At 45.0% G+C, this 24,673-nt stretch overlaps 1 protein-coding gene across 1 annotated transcript in view; it reads right to left on the bottom strand.

Annotated features, from left to right (window-relative positions):
* Nucleotides 1-21,947, bottom strand: part of ptk7b (protein tyrosine kinase 7b) — an 81,185-nt gene extending 59,238 nt beyond the window's left edge. Inside the window, exon 1 of the mRNA XM_080482111.1 lies at nucleotides 21,364-21,947. Coding sequence (XP_080338237.1) covers nucleotides 21,364-21,472 — 109 coding nt within the window. The 5' untranslated portion in view covers nucleotides 21,473-21,947. The remainder of the gene's footprint in view (nucleotides 1-21,363) is intronic.
* Nucleotides 21,948-24,673: the final 2,726 nt, after the last annotated feature.

Raw genomic sequence — 24,673 nt, 5'->3', positions numbered from 1 at the left:
ACCAGCGTCTCATCGCCTGCTCCTCACGTCTCCAATTGTTCTCTTAACCTGGTTTTAGTGTCCGGCGTGATGTGTCAAGAGTCCTCGCCTTGGCATAATCTCAATCCTCTTTGCTGTACACCATTTACCTCTTTCAAATATTTAAGGGCTGGGAAGATTTTGGTGTGGGTTATTAATCTAAGTCAAGTCCCAAAGGCTCATATTTAATCACCCGGACCATTTTCGGGCCTCAAAAAGAGCAGTGAAAAGTCAGGCAGACGATCAAGCACCAATCAGTGGGCTATAAAGTTTGTTCAGGGTCCATGCTAAGTGCTTGGAGTTGAAATTCTAAACAGCAAACACATTCGAAAGACTTGCACTCAGAAGCAGAAGCACTGCAGTTGCAAAGTGGACTGAAAGAATTGAAAAGTCCATTTTACTTGGTGAGTCTTGGGAATGCAACACAGAAAGGCAATGAAGGACGCTGCATCTGTAGCGTCCCACCAACAAACCTCTGACACCCGGACTGCCCCCACTCACCCATACACACACACACACACCTCTTTTTGGCACTGCAGTGGAATGCAGCTGCTAACTGCCCCAGCTCAGTGCTCACTGAGAAGCGAAATACAATGTCCCTTTTCAAAGGCGACGCTCAGATAAAAGAAGCCAACTTAATTGCTTCTGCTACAATGGAAACCTCCCTGTAAGGCCGTCCCATTTCCCCTGGCAATTAGGGCTCACTTCCCCCCCAGGTACTCGCGAACAAGCCGTGGGGTCTGCACGCCTGTGACTGGGCCATGATATGAGGAGCAGATTCCACCTGTCAGCTGCTGGTCCTCCAAAGAGCATGTAGGACACCATGAATCGTTACCACACAGCGATGATAGAAGGGAAAGAAATCCGATATTAGAAGTATTTGATGCATTGATTAAAGCTTAAGAAAAAGAACAATATTAGTCATGTTTGAAAGTCACTATTCATGGTTTGATTTGGCCTAAATGTTGAATAAGGTTAAAAACACTATTAAATGACTGTTGAAAACACACTTCAAACCAGAAATGCAGGTGAGGCTTCCATCAGACTGTAGTGAAAAGCTGCTCCAGTGTTTCTTTAGGATATGGAAAACCCCCAGCCAATGACCTTAATGGGTTCTCTTTCTCCATTATACTTTTAACAGCAGACATAAGGCTTCATGTATGTGACGCAAACAACTTTTTAAACGCAGTTTTGTTCAACTCCAGCTTCATCTGTTTGGACCTTTAATGGCCGACTGCATTTTTTTGGATCACGAATGAAATGCAGTCGTGTAAGATTTCATATGCGGGATAAGTATATGTTTGGCATCTACTACAAAACATCTCAGATATGCTGGCACGTTTTCAGATGAGTCAGTGGTTGGAAACTATGGGCATCATGTGACTTTGCCTCTCACTGAACAACAAGCCACTATGAACAATAATTATATGGTGAAGATGCTGGTTAACCAGCTACAGAGGTGAGGCAGCAACCATGGAGGTTTTTTTTAGTTTTTTTTATATGATTAAGGCTGAATAATTAGGTCTAATTACTTCCTGCTTTACACACCATCTCCTGCAGGTCATGCACGCCGGGAATGAACAATGTTATGCTTTTCCCAGGACTTGGGCGGTTTGGGGGGGTAGTTGAGTGTCTGCTTACCAGACTCTTGAGCAAGGATGTGTGAAATGTGCACGAACGCATAGGACGGACACACATACGCACACACACACAGAGGGTTTGTTTGTCAGATTAAACTAAGAAGGAATTGAGTGACAAAACCACCTATTATGGTCTCATTTGTATGTACATCACAGTCTCTCTTTGTATTGGAGTAAGATGTGTTGAGGCGCGCTTCTCTGCTCCTCAATGAGAGAGTGACAGTCCTGCAAAGCCCAGCCCCCCCCCCCCCACTCCTTTAGAGCACCCGGAATGAGATCTCGATGATGGTTCTTCGAAAAATCTCGTTGGGCATTAGTATGGGTAACAGCTCTCACACCCACCCACCCACACCCACACGCGCGCGCGCGCACACACACACACCCCCACACACACACACACACACACCCCCACACACCCACACACACCCACCCACCCACCCACCCACCCACCCACCCACCCACCCACCCACACACCCACACACACACACACACACACACACACACACACACACCCACCCACACCCACACCCACACACACACACACACACACCGAGTGGAGAGACAAGCACTAATGAAATGCTTCAATTAAACAGCAGCAGCCATCATTTTTCAGGAACAGACATGAGATCATCTGAGTAAATTTAGATTAGTATTTGTGATTGTATAATCGGATTAGACCACATACTCATTACCAGCACTGGTGATTAATAAATGAACGACTGCAGCGCATCTTGATTCCCAAATTAGATAGCATGTATGCTCTGAGGGAAAATCCATCATATAACCATCTAAGATCATTTAAGATCTATTCAGCTGCTGTCTTTTGACATAGGTCTCTACAGTAAGTCAGTGTAACATTTAAAACTATTTACAACTCTATTTAACATTATTAAGGGTTAAATTAACCCCTAATAAAAGTTTGCATTTATGAGAAAACACATGGCAAGGATTTAACAGCCGCCTAACTTACATTCTATGAAGATGCAAAGATGCTCAACACAAAGTCCGAGCAGTCATTTTTTTTAACATTACATCTTACCTGGAGGCAACAGGTCAGAAGTCAGAGGCACAAAAGTACAAAAATGAAGATCGACTCACCAAAAAACACTGGCTGTGGGAACCGCAAACACATGCATGATGCAACAAGACCTTGGTATGGCTGTGACTCACTGCAGGGATGACTCGTTTAAATTACCTCTAATTTTACCCTGATTACCAAATATCATTGGATACTGCCAATATACAGCGATGATAAGATGATCTCATTAAGGGCAGGATTGCACAGTTTTAGCAGCCAGTAGGGGCAAAGACCAAGCCCTTCAGTTAAAGATAATTAATTTGCTTGCATGGCTAAACAAGAACAACAACCTCTTGCATTTTCAGGAATGGAATTGACAGAACTCACAGATGTGGTCCGCCACACTTAGGTGTATTCCTGTAAGATGCTTCTCTGTTACTGCAAATGAGATCCATCCTCTAAAAGCCCTGGTGAGTCATGGTGAGCTCAGGACTCTCGCCGACTCCCCCGTGCTCTCACTGTCTGATCAAAGCCTTCCAAAGCCAGACGAGAGCCGTGATCGTGTATTCATCTGACCTCACGGCTAATATTAATAAGCCTAGGAAACCACACTTCCACCGGCAGGAACGCCTCACCAACCATGTCTGAACCTCCCACCGCTGTCTCAGGATCACCCCGCTGCTGCAGCCACAGGTTAAGTGGTTCATTGTGTCTCAGTTTATATGTCGTGCAGGGGGTAAACATTTGCAGTGTTCCTAATTATGTCTAAAAAAAAAAAAGAAAAAAAGAAAACCTTCATCCCACGGTTTTGGAAAGAACATTATAACAAAACTCTGTGACTCTAGTGAGTCACACCAGCCCTCACTCATTACAAAGCCTTGTTTGACAGGGCCTATTCGATCTTGTATTCAGGACATGCAGGGTCACAGTGAAACCAAACAGGAGATATTCTATGCATGCATGCACGTGCATGCAGAGTTCACTAAAGCCAGAAGCCCGGGCACGCCGACACGTAGAGCAACGGTAATGAGCTCGCACTATCTTCTCCTCAGTCATCCACATCCATCAATGACACACCGGGTGCAGATTAGATGGACTGCATCCATCACCTGACATCACACACTACTTCCAAGGAAACAAGATCTGGAGAGCAGAGTTTCCCTCACTGGTTTTTTTTTTTTTTTTTTGGGAGGAAATGGCTGTAGAGTTGTCTTCAAACCGAGGATTGCACCACTGTGCTAGAGAGGCAATCTAAAATGAATTTTCTGACCCATGAAGATAAACACTTGGTACCCAACCTCCTGCCCTCTTGTGGGGAAATTCCCACTTCAATTTACACTTTGGTTTAACCAACTTCACCTACACATTAACAAACCGCACACCTGAGCACACGTTGTACAGGGTCAGTCCAGTCCCACATCCCCAGATACTGAGGCAGGCGCTTTCCCAACCAAACAATCCTTCTAAACGGGCACAAGAGACCTCCACACCACACGATTCTTCACATAAACATTAGCTGCAACATATCTCTTCTGCCAGCACTAATGGACCACTTGGGCTGTTCATGTTAGGTGTTTTGTTGAGGGAACGGGGGGGGGGGAGGGGAGTTAGTTTCCCGACAGAAAGATGAGGTTCTAATGTCTGTGGAATTTCCAGTTTTTCCAAGTGTGTAGTGACATTTTGAAAGAAGAAAGGAAGGAAAAGTCTCTCGCCCTGTAATCTGTGTCAGGTCCTTCGACTAGATGAGCTTATTAGAAGGGGAATTCTGACATATAGAATAGCTGCAGCGTTTTCCAGACAACAGACAAAACAGGCCATAAATTCAGGTTAACACTTCTAATTTTAACATGAGTGAAAGATTAATCACCTTTTGCTATATATGAAAATTGTTGACACACATGGCTACAATTTTTCTCAAAAAGTGACACTATAAATTCCTCAATGAATTAGCACCTTCCTGTCAAGACACCAATTCAATTCTGGTCGCTACAGAATATTGTTGATGATCAAACAAGACAGTTGGTGAAATGAATGTCACCAGGAAAATGTCGAGGTGCTCCCGACAGGCTGCCAACAACTAACTGACTTACTCTACCCATGCAGTAATGACAACTTTTGAAATCACTTCCAAGATTAAACGAAGTGGTTTTAATTGTGTGTTCAATCTGAATTTTTTTTTTTTTACACCATTGAGTCTGAACAATATAAAAACCATTGGCCATCAGGAGGCATCTCATCACATTGAAAAGCTCTGATTGGCATATCCTTGACCATGGCTCTAATTAAATGGTAATCCCCTTTAACAGACAGGAACAGCTATTCAAATCTTTTTATCCCTCCGTGTCACCCCGAGGCATCCCCCCTGTAACTTAAAGCTCCCTCTCCTCCCTCTCCTCCTCTCTTTCTGCCCCGCTGAAAGTCAGAGCGCCTGAGAAGCTGGCAGTGGCTGCGGAGTCGCGGCTCGCATTTCAAGACAAAGGCCGATCCGCTGTCAGAAAGGAGACACTTTTCAACGCGGACCTGCTATTTATCACCGGGAAACCTGTTTTTCTGCCCGCTCCCCGCCTCACACCTCTGCCATGGAAAGCTTTCCAGGCAAAAAGCTGCCGCTCGACAGGGAAAGACTGACAGGTTGTCGGGGCCTGAGCTCGGGGGAGCTCCCCTGGTTGTTGTGCGAGGCTGCACAAAGTGTAGACGCCACCTTAATTACCTCTGCTCCGACCGATCCGCCCTCAAAATAGTGCACAGTGCACACAAAACAAATCTGTCACACTAAGTGAAGGTATGCAAGGTGACACAGGCTTTATTTGAGTTTCACACAAACGGAGAGAGAGATGGGCCGAGAGGACACAGCGTCAGAACGGTATTCATTTACTAAAGTTTGAATAAACTGTATTTTCTGGGAAGGCTTTCAGTCACAGCACAAAGAGGCCAGACATTTACATCATGAGAGTTATCAACACGCAAACACTCTGCCTTTGTCTGCGTAAACGCACACACACGCACACACACACTCTGTGGCAGCAGAGGCAGCGTTGAGTAAAAGTGACAATTTGTCAAGATTTAAAATCGTGTTAAACACACAACATGGCTGCTGCAGCTGAGTTAAGATGGGAGTTTCCTGTGTGAAATTACGCGGTGAGGATAATCAGATAATGACCCTGTAAGGACCAGATTTGGCTTGTTTAAGGGGCGAAAGGTCACGCCGTACACAAGTCCCAGTGTTTGGGGACCCGAGGTTAAAGCGTGCGTCTTGACCTTTCATCATAAAGCTTCGACTGTGGCTGACATGTTTGACACCTGGGGTGAGGCTTAGAATAAGCGCAGGGACTGTGGCTTACAGCCGATGGTCACAATACACGTTTTCTAACATGAAGCAACAAAGAGCCACTGATCCCAGCGACTACGCCCCCACTCCTGAAGGTCTGAGGGCACACCCGAGCCTCCCTGCCCCGCCATGAATCCACCAAAATACCTCTCCAACAAGTCTGCCACTTACTGCTGAAACGAAGAAAAATATCAGAGCTCAGTAACCTAATACTCTGCAGCATTATTTTACCACCACCCGTCGTATCAAGTGCAAACCTCGTGAAAAATCAAAGTGTTTCGCTGAAGCAACGGCTCACAAGCTAAAGCAAACCTTCTTCACGTGAAGGAAAAAAAAAAAGATCCAGACTGCTTCAGGATAGTTTGTTTATTTTGCAGGCGAGCCGCTATTTCATTTGGATTAGCGGTACTCTGCTGGATCAGAGCCAAAAGAATCAGCACACTTGAGCTCCGTCTCCTCAGATACCTGCTCACAGTACGATTTCACATTCCAGCGGACACCAGAGCTCAATTACAGGTAAAATGCTGAGAGCACAATATATAAAGGCTCATCAACTGTAAGTAAGTATAGACATTTACGAGGTTAAATACAAACCGTAAAGATTAGGGGACAATAACACCAGGAGCGTCGCCCTAAATTTCCCCCAGGATTTTCAAAGTGTGTTAAGATAACCCTGACTCTCAATCCAAAGAATGTTTCTTTTAGTAAATACACAAAACTACAGTTTGTTATTTTTGGCATCCCCTAAACATTAATGTTTACTCGGAGGAAAATCGCTGCCCTTATTAACATTTAACACTTGTTATAAGAGAACTTGTTACATAAATAAAAAAAATCAACAAAGAAATGGTAGAAAACAGGTCTCGTTTACATACTGGAAGAAAAAGAAAAACTTCTCTTTGAAGCCTTTGAGAGCTGATCTTATTCATACAATCATATTCAAACCAAACGTGTGAGAAGCGGACAATTGTTTACAGTAATTGCAGGGCAACACCACACTTAACCGTATCTAAAAACCCACCAAGAAAAGCATTTTTCAACCAAATGAGAAGCATATGATTTCACATTCAATTACAGCTTTTCTCTTTGACTCCCCAATTTTAAAAAAGAACTATTTGTCCTCGGCTCCGCGACTTCCAGAGGAATCATTTCACCACAGCTGAGACAGACCTCAGGGGCTGGCCACCTTAAAGCAGACCTCATTCCTGCAAACAGGCCTTTAAAGAGACATCAGACGCACCACAAGATCCCAGGAAACCTTTGTCCTCCCACACACATACGCACAAGAGGATACGGTAAAGGCATACAGTCATGACCAGCCAATTAAAACCCAAAAATATTAGACACAACTTGAGACGCTACCCTTAATAGTTACAACATGAAACTCGTGTCGCTTGTAAAAGGAAAACAAATTAGTACTTCAGTCTACAACCTTGCAATATAATTAGTACCATCATTTATGACCCTGCAAACACAAAACATGGCGATCTCGTGGAGACACTCCGCTTCCCTTCACATGCGCGGCTGTAACAGATAACAGTTGGTCTGTGATTCATGGGCTCTCACACACTCACACGCCTCGGCATGCATGCTGGACACAAATTCAGAGCGAGGATTGAACATATCAGTAGAAAATAATTTGAGATTCAAGCCATGTATTTATTTATATCAGCTGGTTTCAGCAGGCCATCAGAAACCTGGAAAGTTCACCACCTCAGAAAGTGCGTACCTACATGTGTAATTCTCTATAGACGTAATCAACTCAGCATCCCAACTTAGGATTTTTAAAGGACATGCTTGTGCAGGCTGAAAACAGGAGCTCGTTCAACCAGGCAATCACTCACAATCACTATCCAATCATCAGTTCACAGCTGGAATAGCTTTCTGCACCACAGAAAATCTGCACCAAGTGTATTTTGGTGTATAAAAAAAAAAAAATAGCAGGCTTTTTAGGGAGCCACTGGTGAATCGATAAGCAGCAAATGGACCCTTGTTGTGCCCTTAACCTTTAATCATTCATTATCACTGCCAGGCTGCCACTTGGGAACGCGCACTCCCATCTGTGGCGACGGAAAACCTGCGTCTCCTCCTGACTCTGAATCAGGTTAGTGCTAGTTAGAGTCCATCTGCATGGAAACCTGAGCAGGTCGCCGGTTATTAGGGAGAGGCTGCGTTGACCTCAGCATCTCTCTGACCCTCTAACCTCGTCTCGCTCCGTCTCTCAGCCTCCCTGATGTCCTCCAGCTGCCCAGATCCCCCGTCACGGTCTTCACTGGGACTATTTGTTTTACAGCATGGAGAAGCACCGTCTGAGGTTCGCAGACGACTCCACCGACATCAGACTGCCATAAAAAGTTACTTTGAAATACTGTCGTGTGCAGACAGGCTATTTAAATCAGCGACGCGAGAGGGGAGGTGATGACTTGTGTCACCTATGTGTCAATATGGGATTTCTCTCTGGAGACAACAACAAAAAACTTCCTCTCCTGGGCCGCGACTCCTAAAGTGTTAAAAAAAAAAAAAAAAAATCCTTATGTTATGTATGACTTAGTTTGTAGAGCAGGCTGTCTCAATCAGAAGGTTGCCTGTTCAATCCCCCAAATGTCCTTGAGCAAAACACAGAACTCCAAACTGCTCCCACTGAATGGCCTAAGCACCTCGTATAGCAGTCGCCTCGATTGGTGTGTGAATAGGTGAATGTGAGCAAAGCCCCGGTTTTAAAAACGGAAAGCCTTTGTTGGGTTTTTGGTGTCTATTTCCTCAACAAGGCTGCGCTGAGTCTCTGACAACTTTTTAAAAATGCCTTGGTAGTTTTATAGTTGAAAGTCACCAGTTACAGCAAATCAACTCCATCATCTGTGCATGCAAACGTCTGCGTGCTCGCCATTGTTGACTTTTATAGTGTATTGTTCTCTGGGCGCATGCGGTTTCATTACAAAAACAAACAACAGCGCCCACCAAACATAAACACATCATTTTCAGACTTTCTGCTGTTTCTAGGAAAGCGGACATTGTTTTAAAAACTTTTCTAAAATGAACAAGAAAAAATGACATATTTTCACTTGAAATCTTGTCTTTGTGTAAACGGAGCCTAATATTGTTAAGCGAGTTGGGGGCTGTTAAATCAGTACAACAGCGCTATATCTGTAAACTCAATTTTACCATTTCATGGCTTGAGATATTCTGCCAAATTTGTGCAAAATGTGATCCAAAGCCAATGATTAATTATGAGTCCTTCCATGAACACTTGCATGATAATGTTATTTCTTATAAGAACGAGGCTTTTAATCAAAAATTGAGTAGAAAGGTATGACCTGAGCAAGTGTGCAGACTTTAAAGTATTTGTGAATGGGGGTATTTACAGAAGGAAACGGGGTGCAGAGGCCAACAGCGTTTGGTGGGGCGGGGGGGGGGGGGGGGGGGGTCTCGTTGTGTGACTTTTAATACGCTCAGCATATTCTGTGAGTGGCTCTCTGTGTTTCCTTGCTCGAGGGATCGCGCTCATGTTTAATGCTTTTTGAAACAGACGTGGAGTTTGAAAAAGAGTTACAGAGCCGGAGAAAAAAAAAAGAAAAAAGAAAGATCAAACAAAGGGAGGAGGAGCGGAGGAAAAGCTGCAGGACATCCAACTCCTCTTCCACTCTTGTTAGAGATGAGAAACATTTGTGCAAGTGTCTATGAAGAGTTCCTGCTTGTTTAATTCATGACTAACTTGTGGAGCCTCGGCTGACTGAGAAACCTCGCTTCACTAATGAGTGAAGCTGATGCAACGATAAGAGCGTGCTTCATCACAAAAACTACGTTCTCTTTCATTCTGACTTTTTTTTTTGGTCAAATAAAGTTAAAATGTTTGACGAAGACATTAAATATCGCTTCAAGCTTGCGCCAGTTATCCTGAAAAAAAAAAAAAAAAAAAGGATGCTGAAGCACGGACTTGTTGCACATTTCTAAAAACTTCTACAGCAATAACATCAAAACAAATCCAGTCAATCGACTCACAAGAGGTTTAAAGCCTCTTACTGTTTGACTTCAGTAATCTTACAAGTTCATTACGTGCTACACTGGGTGACATGGATCTCATAACCCCACATGAAAAGTCATCGCTGAATGGGATGTTGCACCAGAGTACATTTCACTGTTGAGTTACTGATCATCGGTTCGTACGTAGCTACAGTTAATATTGTGAGATGTGTTATAATTGCAGTCTGCACACCAACAGGAAATCACCCCGGGACGTCTGAACACAAAACGTTGACAACTGGCCTCGCTATTGAGGTTTTCACACCGACCTGGCAAACCATTAACCTCGGTGCGAGGTTGGTGTGAACATGCTTGATCAGCATGAGAAGCAGAATCAGACGACCCGTCTACCTTCCAGTTGGTTTCTAATCAGATTGACCAGCAACTGTGTGAACAGAAAACACGCTTAAGCGCCATTACATTGTCAACAACTCATTTAAAAAGGCAGATGTTGTTGATGGAATGATAATTACTAAAATGGAGTAAGTAGATTGTGTTGGAAAATTCAGCAAAACTACTGTTTAACTGGAAAAGCGCAGAGAGAAGGGAGCTTTTCTTCATCGCTGAGGGAGAGGAGATAAGTTTTGGTTGCCCCAGCGAAGGTGTCAACAACATGATGACATTACAAACTGCTCATCAGGAGGAAGGGGAGGAACCCTGTGCGTCTCTTGTGATATCAACCCGTTAATGTGAAATCTGTCAAATGTCGACGCATTATCGTTTCCAACCAGTGTGAGAATGATCTTTGTGACGGCAATTTGCTTTAAGCCACAATGAAAGATGTCACCACATTTACATGTTAGTGTATCGACATTAAACAAAGCACAGCTGCATCTCGCCCACTGTTGTAATGAAAGGGGGCTTCACCTTACGGTGTCATGTTGTAACTAGTAATGAGCAAAAGTTGTGACGTTTCAGCGAGACTGTCAAAACAACAGGAAAATTCAACAGTTGTGGTTTCACACTTTTCCTCAGCCAACATGTCTGTGGAAGTGGAAAAACTCCGCAAGGCCGTTTTTGATTGTCGCCCATCTCCAGTATGAACGTGCCATTTAGATGAAAGCTGATGAGAGAATTTCTCCATTTTTTCTCTCTTTTTTTTGAGATCTCAGTGTGAGGTGCTGTTTTAGAGTCAAAGACTTGGTATATCCCTTTACGCCGCGCTGCCGCCGGTGCGAGTGTTTGGCGAGGGATAGCAGAGGCGCTCGCTGTTACCCGACCTCGTGCTGCGACGGGCCTGGAAGGTTGTGGGGAAGGCAGAGGTGTAGCTTTCACTGCAACCTTTTCTTTGCTTCCTATGAAATGACAGCACAAGAGGGCGGGAGGTGGATGGGTTTTGGGGGGGGTTGCTGGCCCACACAAAGGCAGAATAAGACGTCTGCCTGGAAACCATCCGCAGCCGGAGATGAAAGAGCCACGGTGAAGTCATGGTGCAACAGCAGAGAAATACACATCTTCTTCTCTGAATGATGGCAGAGTTCAACACACTCTCATAGAGAGAGCACAACAAACGGTGAAAAGACAGAGGTTTCTGTTTGAAAAGAAGATTTAGTCCAAAGTGGATAATTTGTCAGCGTACACCAAGGATCTGCGGCAACATTTGGCTTTTTTCTTTCCCGTCAGTAATGTGCTTTGTACTTTTCGGCAGGAGCGATGAGCTCACTTCACATTTTGTCCGGGGGAGAAGCATCATCGGCCATGCATAAGAACGAGAGAAAAAATGGAGGAAAGTCGGCTCAGCTTTAAAATGTGCAAATCTGAAGTCTACTCTGACCCACTTCTGCCAAGTCCACTGAAAAAACTTTTTAAAAGCTGTTTTTACCTTCAATGTTTGCTGTCAGTGCACACCAGGACAAATCAAGCTGTTACAAATATACGGATTCGTACCCACAGGTGCACAAGCCACCAAACTAACACATACACGTGTGTGTATATATGAAAAGCTTCTAGCATCAGTCTGTGTTTATGTGCTTTTCAAATTCCAGTGGCACTAAAAGCATCGTGTCCAGCAGCACGGGAATCCATCTGCCCCACAGGAAGTCAACAGCCAAACAGCCGGCGGCCTTCAACTGCTGCGGCTGTTGCCCAGACCCTCAGGGGGGGAGCAGCCTCTGCCCTCCATCCTCGATAACACACACACACACACACACACAGCCTGAACCTCCTGCCACACGCTGAGGAAAGACAGGTCCACACACCTCCGTCTGGGCAATAACCTGGATGAGGACACAAAGGGGAGTGGTGAAAGCTGTGTGGCGGGGGAAGGACGGGCAGGGAGGACGCCGCGGAGATCCTCATCCGCTCTGACGTTACGACGGGAGGAAACAACGGCCACAAAACATCCACTTCCTGTGCTATCTGGCGCAGGAGGCCATTGTTGATTGTCAGACACAACACGGGCATTTCTATCTGTCGTCGCCTCGGCTGATAAGGACAGGAAACACTGTCCTATCCTCCATAATCAACAAGGTTGTGTTGGCTGGCTGCACCTGCACAGAGCAGCCTATTGTCATGCTGTGCTGTGTTTGTCCTCCATGAGGAACGCCCAGCGGGGGCACACACCGATATTGTCGACAGATGCTGGTAATAGCCGACGCTGATAACAAAGTCTGGATTTTACTTTTCATTTCAATCAAACACAAATAAACTAACATCGCAGGAGGAATTTACAGTACCTCCAGCGCGATGCATCATCAAGCTTCAGATGTGAAACAAATAGATGATCAATATAGACCAAGTGCTAAAAATCCAACAATTTTGCTTCTGAGATAAAAAAAAAAAAAAGAAGCTTTTATAGGTGAAAACACTTTGTGATTACTGAGAATTGCTTGGATCAAACAAAACATTTGTGATCAAGAGATGAAGCAGAAACTGAAGCGGCACTTTTTAACTTCACCCACACAAAAGTGCTAAATATCCTCCTGCATTATAAGGGATGTGATATTTTCAGGAGAAAACAAGACGTTGTTGAGGGAAACAAATAGAAGAGCGCAATTACTCCAATACTTTTAAAACAACTTTTCAAGTCTCTGCTCAAGGACCCCAACTTCCAACTGCAACAGCCTTAAACAGTCGGGAGTAGTTTTCAAGAAATGTACTGTACAGTGTACAGTGAAATGGACTTGAAGCTGCAAAGAACGGCTCTGTGCATCATCATAATCTGCCCAAAGCAGCTCACAATGAGGGACTGAATGAAGACACAAAGGAAGAACGTTCCGGTGGCAGATGTTTCTGGAATCATGAGCAGATGCGACACCTCCGCGTGAGACACAAAGACACAAACCAGGACTCTAAAGCGGACCGAAAAACCAGAACCCTTGACAGTCAGTACAGGGTCGAGGGAGAAGAGACCAATCGTGTGGGTATTTTCTTTTTTTACAAAAAAACGACGACCGCAAAGCATCTGTCGAAATTCACCACAGCTTCCATCAGGAGAATCGCTTTGCAGACAGGGAGTAAAAGAGGACGAGTTTCACCAAAGACTCCCTCATGCTGCAAAACCTACTCTGTTATTCTGCCTGCGCTGTGCCATCCCTCTGTCGGAGCTGATTAAAAAACACACTGAAGTCTGGCGTGAAAGCAGACTCAGAGGGAGGTTCAGACGGGGGACAGCAGAAAGGAGGACCGGGGGCTTTAAAGGGAGTCAGAATTTGGCACAGTTTGTGAAACTGGAACAAACGGAGTGAAAAGAGAGGAGTGAAAAGGTGAAACAGAGTGCGAGTACAGCAGCAGCGAGAGGAAACTACCCAGGCTTTCGCAAGACGTTCAACATAATGAGAACCTGTGGGGGAAGACAAAAAAAAAGAACAATGTTTGCTGTGTAATGAGCCTCTGTCTCTGCGATATTAATTACTGTCTGCTAATACATAACAACACTGCTAATGCTACTCTACTATGTGTAGCGGCTGCCAGAGGGGCCGTGTAGAAACATGGCCAAGTGACAGGCCGCCGGTCAACAGAGGTTTCATCAAGCGATTATGTGGCCAATAAATAAATCAGTTGAATGACCCGCTTCACTGCGAGAGGCTGATTGCAGGGCAAACACCAGGTATTTGTAAGAATGCCAATCAAGAGTTGGAGATGGGACAAAAACGGCAAATACTACAAATACACACACTTTTCCACAAGAATTAACTATATATACATACATACATAATAACTTGTGTATATGGAATATTGTTAATTGCAATTCCGTCTGTCTTTCTACCTACGTATATACAGAGGATGAATACTGATTTGAGAGGAAATCAGTTAATTATTCACAGCTTACAGATTAGTCAATGGTCAAATATCATCATCTGATGTTGGAAGAGAAGCAGACAATGAGAAAAATGTTCATATTTAATGCATTTTTCATGATAAACAACCTACAAAAAAAAATGTACAATCTGAAATCCTCTTTGCCACATACGGCCAAAAGCTTGTTGCCTTCCAGGTCCAACAATGTCAGAAGCCTTCACCAGGTCACCCTCATAACAGGGACGAGATGCTTTAAATTCCAGAATTTCAGCTGGCTTTCATTGCGTCCTCTTGCTGGATTTCACTGCCGTACAGTGTCCGTTCCACTAAAACTGTGGACAAATACTGAGAGAATTTTTTCTTTTGTGGTACTTACACAATGGAGGCCCATTTTGTCAACAGAAAGTGTTTATTTTTAGGTGTGGATGAATATCATTTCAACAAGAAGTGTTAAATATGTGATGTGTATTAAAAACCTGCACAATAGTTGCTTTGTTGGAAGTCGTTCGCTACGAACTCGAATTGAATTTTTGCGCTGCGAAAATTTTGTAACTGCAGCATTATGCTGAAAATCTTCCCAAATAGCTTTGCCGCCATCCTGCTGGTGTGGCTTCGTTCACAATCACTGATAAAAAAAAAAACTGTCCTGCATTTTTCTTGATTTAATGCGATTTCATCTTTTCTCACAGATTGGTCTCACATTTCAACAGCATCATCTATAATCCAAATTTGCACGGAACCGATACCTAATGTGCAGCGTGAGCGAAAATAAGCTTGATATTGGTTTGATGTTAAAGATGATAACAAAACAGAAGACGAGCTGAAACAAATACGGTTTTCCCACAATAATTCAGACCATCTACAGATGGAGAACAAAGAATTGGAGCAGTTTGATTTATAAGCCTGCACGCGGAGCGGTTATATGCCAGAACGGGGGGGGGGGGGGGGGGTTGATTTCCCTCTTTTCCTTCCTTCTGTTAGCCAGATATGCAAACATCAATCAGCCAAAAGGAGAAAAAAAAAAAAATCTACAAATCTTTATTTCCACACAAAAAAATACTGACCACTTAAGGTTGGAAATGTGGCCAAGAGGGGATTTGTACTCGTAAAAAATAAAAGTGAAGCTCAGAGGAAAGCTCTTTAAATGGAAGCAGTGAGAGAAGAACACAAGAGGAGGATAAACTGTCCAAATTGAACTCAGTAGAACTATGAAGCCAGATTGTGTGAGAGCCATTTTTAGACACGCTACTGTCTAAAAGTCCTTCTGATGATCACCCTCGCTGGTATGTCGGCTCCGTACGCCGTCCTTTTTGTTAATACCTTCAAGCCTCTGTTCTTCCCAAACGTCCATGTTAAGCACAACAGAAACCTTTAATTGAGACATCCGGAAATCTGTGCCGTCTTTGTTCCTTTGAGGCGCAATATCAAAGAAAATGCTTTTTTAGAAAAGCGGCAGAGGAGAGATATTCAGTTTGTGCGAGACCGGCTGAAAAGACACAACTGTGCTCCACAGCCTGGGAAAACGCCACTTGCACTCTGGCACTTGGTCCGCATCCAAAATGTATGAGAGCGGATTGAAAAGGAGCCGCGAAGCTCAGAAACATTCGCGCTGGGTGCCAAGGGCAGATAAAGCCGCCAGCCTCCAGTCCTGCGTTGCTCCGTCTGCGCCGGGTTTCATCAGGTGCCGGGAAGCGGGAAGTCACCGCTGCACACGCTGCCATGGAGACGGACCTACAGTAGCTCTCTCTCGCTCCTGTGGCCTTTGAGCCCTGGTGCAACCCCACGGCGAAGACCAGCAGAGAAAGAGAAGGGGAATATTTTCTTATCAGGCAACAACCACTGGGCCCAGCGCAGGGTCACTTGTTGCCAGCTGACCCCTTTAATCTGGGGATCAAACAGAGCTGAAGGCCATTCCCATTAAGCACTAGAGGCCCGGTCGGCCTGTTTAAACGTGCTGGCGTGGCGGGGAGGGGCCGGGCTGGGGTCTGACTGAGAGCTGCCTGATGTCTCTCTGCCTGTGGCCCGTTGCTACGATGAGTTCATTCAGCCTCCGGACACAAAGAGTTAATGGCTGCTTGGATTACGCAACGACAAACCAGACGCCTTTCTCCTCTCCTGCCCTCTTTTTCTCCCCCCCACCCCACCCCCACCCCCTCTTTGGAAGTAACCGGGCTGAGGCCAAATGAGACATTCCTGCACGTTTCAATCAGAGGCATTTGAATGTGGTGGCACAGCCATACATGCTCGGCACCGCCAACAAAACAGGGGGTTTTATTTCACTTCACCCTGGGCCTCACACCTGCCCCGCAGGGGAGAAAGTTGCTGGAAGGATTTACTACTATCTGAGTGTCAAGACGACTGCAAACATCTGCGTGTAGCTTTCAAAGTGAACATTGAACCGCAGGGTTCTCGCTAATGGCAGATAAGTGATTTCGGAGAGCAGCTCAGACACGGTGAAGGTTTGAGAAAAAATGTCAGTGCGTCTGATAACGTGACATTACTGAGGGATCACCTCAGCTGAGGGAGAGGATGGCTGACTTTGCAGATGAGATAAGTCAGTTGGACCTTTTTTTCTTTTGACAGATATGTGACCTGAGATCAGGGCGGAGAGATTTGACACATTTCAAGATGTCAACATACAGGACCAGCAGACTGACCCCCTATGATGCTGTTCCTGCCATCACTGTCAACCCTCCTACATCTGAGGCTCCATTTAAATAACATTCCAAAGGGGAAACTTGCCCTATTTGCGTTTTTGTTTCCGGAAAGTTTTGCATTTTCATGGAAATGGCAGAAAGATAAGAGGAAACTGCAGTACTCCTTTTCCAAACCATCCCACCGAAGCATGGCGGCCTGTAATTTGAAACGCCGCGGCAATGATGCTGTGCGTAACACAACAGAGTCGGCAGCCGACCCCTCCCCTCCAGGGTCCTTCCAGACGGGGCTGGAAACCACGAGGGGCGACGGAGCAGCTACCACGGGAAAGAGACGGAGATCTACCAAAGCTGATTCCAATCACAACCACAGGGTCCGACGGCAGCGCCAGCTAAACCACAAACACATGAGCTCGCTGCACGCACATCAGTTAATGTCCACGGGTCATGAGGTGCAGTAATCATTTAAAATGAGAAGCTCTGGTCCTCGCTTTGCTCTTGTTTATTTGGCTTTATTGATCTCTCAGAGGCCACCGGTCATTACAAACTCTGCTCATTTTGTTGGCGACATGGCGAAACCCTCCGTCTTCACGCTCCAATCAGCAGGTAGCACTTCCTCCACAGACGTGCCGGAGCTTTAATGTCGGAGCCTGGAAAATATTAGCCGACACAACATCTTATACGCCGCGATATCCATCTTTCGTTCTTTAATCTTTCCCCGGGGCTGCACAGAGTGTCGTTTCTGGCTGCCGCTGATCCGTAACTTCAAAATGATTCCACTCAACGCGTCTTTGAAAAGCCGGAAAATTAACTGGAGGGAAAAATGAAGCTAAATGAATGAGGTGGTTTTCTTGTTATTCCACCAGTTAGGTTTTTTTTCCTCATAAGAAACACAAGTAGAAAAGTGTTTTTCTCCCCGACGTGAGGAAAGTTTGATCTACATCCGATTCACCCACATTTGTATCTTTGCTCCAGGCTCCGCTCGGTGATTTACTTCCCAAAGTCTTCGTCATCCATGAAGCTGGCGGGCGCGGATCGATGTCAGGGTCATGAGCAGGAGGACAGAAAGCCGAGATGATGAAGGCGCATCAATTTAGACATGACAAGGGAGCCCATATAGGAGACAGCGGGCAGCCATGCCTCTCGCAGAGTGCAAGAAGATCCTCCCCTGGGGAAAAGAGCCGCCCGATAAAACGGCGCGCACCCAAAAGGAGGGACTCTCAAGTTCAAAAGGTTTCACCTAAACCTGAATAAACAGTGTGTGATAAACGACCAGGGCGGGAGAGGACTTGGAGAAATCCTCCCTCATCACGCACTACTGGATGAACTCTCCGAGAACACAGCGAGATCCAAAGCTAATTGCTCATCCTGTTCACGCGGTCTCTCTATTGCCACTCGTGCTGAAAATACCATTTCTTTTCCATGAAAAAGGAAACGCCATCAGAAGCTAAATGAAGGGGAGGAAAAGCTGTAGCGTGTTGAAGGATTGTAATAATGTGTTAGATGTCGGTAAGTCACGGCACAGATGTTCAGGCAATGTTCAACCCCTGCAGCACTGAAACAAATATGATATCAGATCAATAGGAGCAGTGGAGGGAAAAAAAGAGGAAAAACAGCACAATGGGGCCAGATCAAAAAACACCATAAAAAATGACCAACGTTCATGCTGAACACTGATTTTATACAAGGGTTAGACACATTCATATCCCACCAAATTCCTAAATACTAATACTAAATACCCCAATATTTAATATGCAATCAACAGCACAAGTCCATTCTATTTCACCCCCGACGGGAAACAAACAAATCCTTCTCCGCACATTCTATTGGTCTGCATCCTTTCATCCTGTAAGAGTTGCAGAGACTCGGAGGACCAGCATGCAGCCAAACAGCCTGCAGATACAGCAGGGGTTAACAACAGCCAAGCGTCTGGATTTTAAAACGACGCGCAGACGACACATCCTGCACAATCCCAGGTGTCACACATCGGATTTTACAGCAAATCAAAGGAGGAAAGTAGGTTGGAACTGCTGCAGTTTAGGTGTAGACTTCTGTCAATCACTGTCGAGTAAATATTGGTTTTTTTTATGTGTGTGTGTGTTTTTTTTTTTTTAAACCCGTTCATTCAAATTATTAATGGCCCCAGACCTGAAGGCTGCCCACGAGGGAGCGAGATCAAAGACGAGGGTCTGAGCAGAGGCGAGTGCGTGAGGACACATCTATCTCGGCGCCGCGGCAATAAAACCCCGTCATTTTTCCACATAAATCTTTCAGGTCTGAGACGGCCCACACTGAATTGGAGGGAGGGAGGGCAACGGGAATGAAAGGGAAAAGAAAAACGGAATCAGACGACGGAGGTTGAAAGCGTCGAGTGGGTGGACGGGAGAACGGCTGCATTACCGTCATGGACGCATCCTCCATAAATAGGATGAATCTACTCAGGGCAGCCACCAAATAGAAACCAGACCAACAGAAAAGCCAACGGAAAAGAGCGATTATTGGTGGGTTGGGTTCTTTTTTTATTTTGAAAGGGTAAATATTTAACCACAGTACCCAGATCAAGCACGTCACACAAGCTTCCAGCAACATGGCGTGTTTGGTGTGGACGGTTTAATGTGGGAAGAAAGACCCAATTCCTGCTCTTTGCAAGGCGTTCAAAGGCCTTTTGAAAAAAAATACAAATATATATATATATAGGGACGTTTCTAAAGCAGGCTGAAAAAGCAGGCGCTGTCGTGACAGTACCTGGCTTGGCTCTATTCATACATTTCATAAACACAAGACCCCATGGCAGCCTGCACTCTCCCCTGCTGCCTGCACACAGAGGACACATTGATCCCAAAGTGGGCACCATGAGGCGGCAGGAGGGGGCCGGCAGACACACTTCAATTTAAAGGAATGCCTCTGGTTTTTTTTTTTTTTAACTCCCTTCAGCCACTCTTGACTTATAGTGGCCGTGTTTAAGGTGGCTCATGCAAACACAATATGCTGAGATCTGATTTTTGGTTTTTCAAAACGGACCCAGTTTTGACATGATGTGCAGCGAGTTAATGAGTCCCACCTCTTGGCAGGATAAGAACATTCCTCACACCAAACTAGGAAAAATCCTCACGTGGCTTTTTTTTTTTTTTCTCTCTCTCTCTCTCTCACTCTGCGGCTATGCGGTTCCGAACTTTGCGAGGCGCCAAACCTCAGATCTGTGTTAATTTCATTGAGGGCTCCTCTCTTTTTCTTTTCTTCCAAGTGTGACAATCGGGCGGTGGTGGCTCAGGCACAAGCCTGCATACAAATGGCACCCATGAAAGCGTGCCAGGCTGGAGCTCAGAGAGGCGGCTCCCACATGCAAACACAGTTATGAATATGATAATCAAGACGTGCGTTGTGAGTGAGCGATGGAAGTACACTTCAGGGAATGTATGATGACAAGGCAGGGCTACTTGGATTGTAGATGGGAGCTCACTATCAGACGGCCGTCGAGGTCCCATTCCAAATTGAAAATGTAATCGCAGAGTAAGTGGAGCAAACCTGCAAACAGATGAATTGTTCTGTTGTGGTGTACACAGAGTATCTTAGCACCACCAAAACAGTGTTAATCTTATGCTGGCTGAGGGGCGTATGGCTCAATATGATCTTTAGTGAACCTCTCCAGGGCAAAAAAAGAATATAGAATGACCAGATCCAAATAATTCCCATTGTTTTAGTTGAAAGAAGTATTATGAAAACGTGAATTTGCATCATCATGTCTTGGATTTGCAGCTCCTATGTTGTTTTTGACTTCTACGGCATCCCATAATATTTATTTATTAATTTTTTAAATCACTTTGGAAAATATGATGAAAACATGTCGCGTTACGATGCTTTCACCAGTCCCTGATGATTCAGCTTAACTCTTAGTGTCACTAAGTGTTAAAAAGTAGGAACAGGAGGCGCAGGAAACAATTCCTCATTTAGCAAAAAAAAAAAATAATCCAATGTTGTTTTTGTAACTGTACTCTTGGAATGATGCTCCAGTGGGTCTGTTTTGGGCCGCAGGCCTCATGTTTACCCCCCCCCCCCCCCCCCCCCCTGTACCGAAGCCTCTGTATCGGGAATGTGCTGCTCTGGAGTGATCCTGCATAATAAAAGCAGGAGCTTGTACATCCAGTAGTTTCTCCCCCCACCAACTGGGACCAATGGGGGAGGGGTCCCCACTCCACATTTTTCCCCCAAAACAAACTTCTTAAATTCTAACCAGGTGAAAAATGTTGAGATCATCTAGAAATCCAGCGGCACACATTTCAAAGTATGTTTCCGCTGCTGCGGTGCGGATTGTTAATCCCAGCAGACTAACTTGAACCACAGAGGTCAATGTCGGGGTCCCCGTTTCTGCCGTTCTCCTCCGGCCACAGCTTCTACCTGAACCCGAACCGCGCGTAACGACGCGCGCGCCCCGCTTGTTTCACCCACCTTGGAGGCAGACGAAGCCGACGGCGAACATCGCATCCACCGCGAGGCTTCTCCCGGGAGTCGGCGCGGGGCTCCGCCGGGTCCCGCTCCCTCCTTTTGGAGGCTCCATCGCCCGTCCCGTTGCTCGGCGGCGGCTGCTCCTCACGCTCCGTCCGGCGGCGTCACACCGCGTGCCTGCCTGCCTGCCTGCCTGCGTGCGTGCGTACAGGTGAGGTGAACGCACCCACGGAGCCCCGCGCGCTCACCTGGCTGTGTGCGGGAGACTTCAGCGAGGCTTCCAGCCGAAACGAGGGCGAAACGAATAAAACCAAACAAGAAAACCCAGCACGGAGGGTCGAGGTCAGCACGAGCAGACCCGCCGAAAGTTTGAAGCGAAGCCCGAACTTCCAGGTGGCTTTCGGGGGCAGGACTGGCGTGGAGGTCCGCCGCGGTGGGTCATCACAAGCCGCTCCGGGAGTCCGCCTGCGTCCGAGCCGCCGACCGCCCGAAACACTGCGCCAGTGTGCCCGCCGCCTGCTGCAGGAGGGAGTTTCTCTTTCTCTCCGCCGTGTTTCCAACTTGGCTTCCTCCCACTCCGCCGCCGTGAGGCTGTTTTTACTCCGGGCGTCAAGTTACCGCGGAACTTCCCGCACCGCTTCCTGTGCGGACTTTCAAATAACTTGATACATTTTCACCGCCTCGTGCAAAAAACACTGACACGTCCAGAATCCATGGCAGTTACAGAAAAATGGGTTTAATTTTCTGTCGCAATGATTACTCCTTTTTGCAACAGCGTTTCTCTTTATGTTGGTAAAAGTCATTAAGTTACCGATTGTTTCTAAATGTTTACACCTCTAACAACAACAACATAAAAACAACAACAGCTTCAGTTCATCTGAAACAATGTTGCAAAACGCTTCACGCTAAAAATCTAATCAGATACAATGCAAAATACAAAACAACACAACAAAAACAGTAAGTAATAACACAATAGGGCAGGATATAGTTGATTAAAATGCTTTATTATATGATTAACAAAATAAAAAGAAGGGAAGTATAGAAAAAAAAAAACTTACGTCTTCTATGTAAACCAGGGAAGTCCAACATATTTCAGTTAAGGAGTCACATACAGCCCGAGTTCATCCTGAGTTCATTAGATCAGTGGAATAGCACCAAAACTTTCACATTTAAACTTTAAGGATTTTTGTTTTACATTGATGTGTAGAGATGAGATGTGATGAACATGTCTATAATTTCACACCAAAAAAATTATAATTACTACTGAAAATGTCGACAATCTCAACATAAAGACAATTTTAATGAAACCTTCTAGTGTTTAATACAGTAAGATTTCCGACAAATAAACTTCTATAACTGTTGTATCATGCAGGTTTTCACACACTCACCCTGACAGTGTGGCTTTGAGCAATAAGGTTGTGTTCACAGCGGCAGCATCGTCAAAATCTCAGATCAGTGTTGTATTGTGTTGCTCCACTGATTTAAAAAAAAAAAAGATTTCTATATGTTTAAAACAAATATCAATGTTTTGGGTTATTTTTTAAATTCTCTCACTTTGGTGGTTTAGCAGTTTATTATCATTATTATTATTATTATTATTATTACTATCTATCCATCCATCCATCCATCCATCCATCCATCCATCCATCCATCCATCCATCCATCCATCCATCCATCCATCCATCCATCCATCTATCTATCTATCTATCTATCTATCTATCTATCTATTCTATCTATTCTATCTTGCTCAGTTTGCTCAAGACAAAGTAACAGTAACGATGGGATTCCGTGTTTTATTCTGAATTCACTGACTCTGCAGTGGTCTGTATATTTCTGCTAACTTGACAGTTTTCTACCTCTCTTTTTCCTACGGTGAGACTTCCGGTGCCTGTGCCTGACCCGGGATAAAAGGTACAACAGTGCGACCCCCTGGTTCAACTTGGTCACTGTTTCTTTCCACTGGAGACTTTTTTTATTTATTTTTTTTTTTACCACAGAATGTATAAAACACCATTGGAAATGCATGGACATCAAAAACACGAGACACATGATGAGGTTGTGATCATCTCTGTGCTCTCATATCGTCGCTTACAGCAGCCTGTGGTTTCTCACCTCCTGAGGGTTCACACATCCATGACACGTCCCTCTGGCCCTCCACACAGTGAGTGGGACCGCTGCCACCTCTGTAATACTTCTAAACTGAAGAGCTGTGAAGAAACTCTAGAAGAAGAATTAAAAAAATAATAATAATAAAAGGAAAAAAAAAAAAAAAAAGCAGGGAAGATGGAGACTGGATTCTTCATTTCTCCTCAGCTGGAGCGCCAACATTCACACTTTGATCTGAAGTGTCTGGGGGCAATAATGAGCTGAGCTGCAGACTCTCTGCGTGCTGCTCCGGGGGAGGCCGACAGCTCTCGGCGCTTCACCAAACCATCCTGGGTTTGGTTCATTTCAAAGCTCCACATGGAAGCTCCGACTCTCTGGACGATTACCAGAGAGAGAGGAGGAACCTCAGGCTGACTTCTGCCAGGAGGAGGAAGGACAAGTGAGAGGAGCTTCGCGGGGTTCCCACACTCCAGTTCAACACAAGACTTCACACGACCAGATGGATGTCTGCCACGAATGATAGAAGGAAAAGTTCAATTTCCTTTTTTATTATTATTTTTTTTTAAATCTTCTCTTCGTAAAGAGGGTGCATGTATTGGAAGTACTCCCCCTTGTGACTACAATGTCCGTGGTTGTTGTCCTGTGGGGAGTTTCCATGTTTTCTCCAGATTTGCTCCTACAGTTTAAAAAACATGTTTTGTTTTGGGGTTTTTTTTTTTTTTTTTGGGGGGGGGGGGGGGGGTCCTCAGAAGTAATAAGTCTAGTCATGCACTTCGTATTCAAAGTACTTTGATTTGAGAAACACGTCCTTTTTATAGTAGAATATCAACTGTGCCAACTATAAAACTGCCTGCCAATCAGATTACAGAATCACCATGGAAGCCCCGCCTCCGAAAGAGGGCGCCTTTAACTTCTGTGCAGAGCACCGACAAAGATTTCCCAAGGGGATTATTAAAGTATTTCTATTCTATTATTCTATTCTTAAGGCGTACAGACAACATCAAAAGAATAAACAACACAACTCTGATTAGAAAATAATTGATTTTTACTTCCGCATCCAAATTCAACATGTCATCAAATAGTGTTTTCATGAGAAACGGGAGGAGATCCAAAAAGACGCACACTCAAGTTTTACTTTCACCAACATCCCAATCAATGGTTTGATTTCTGTCACATGATCATAGGCGACTTCATACATTTGTTTCAA

The sequence above is a fragment of the Lipophrys pholis genome (assembly GCF_963383615.2).
Source record: "Lipophrys pholis genome assembly, chromosome: 15".
NCBI lineage: Eukaryota > Metazoa > Chordata > Actinopteri > Blenniiformes > Blenniidae > Lipophrys > Lipophrys pholis.
Note: the sequence above shows the minus strand (reverse complement) of the source record. Positions and strands in the feature narration are given on the sequence as shown.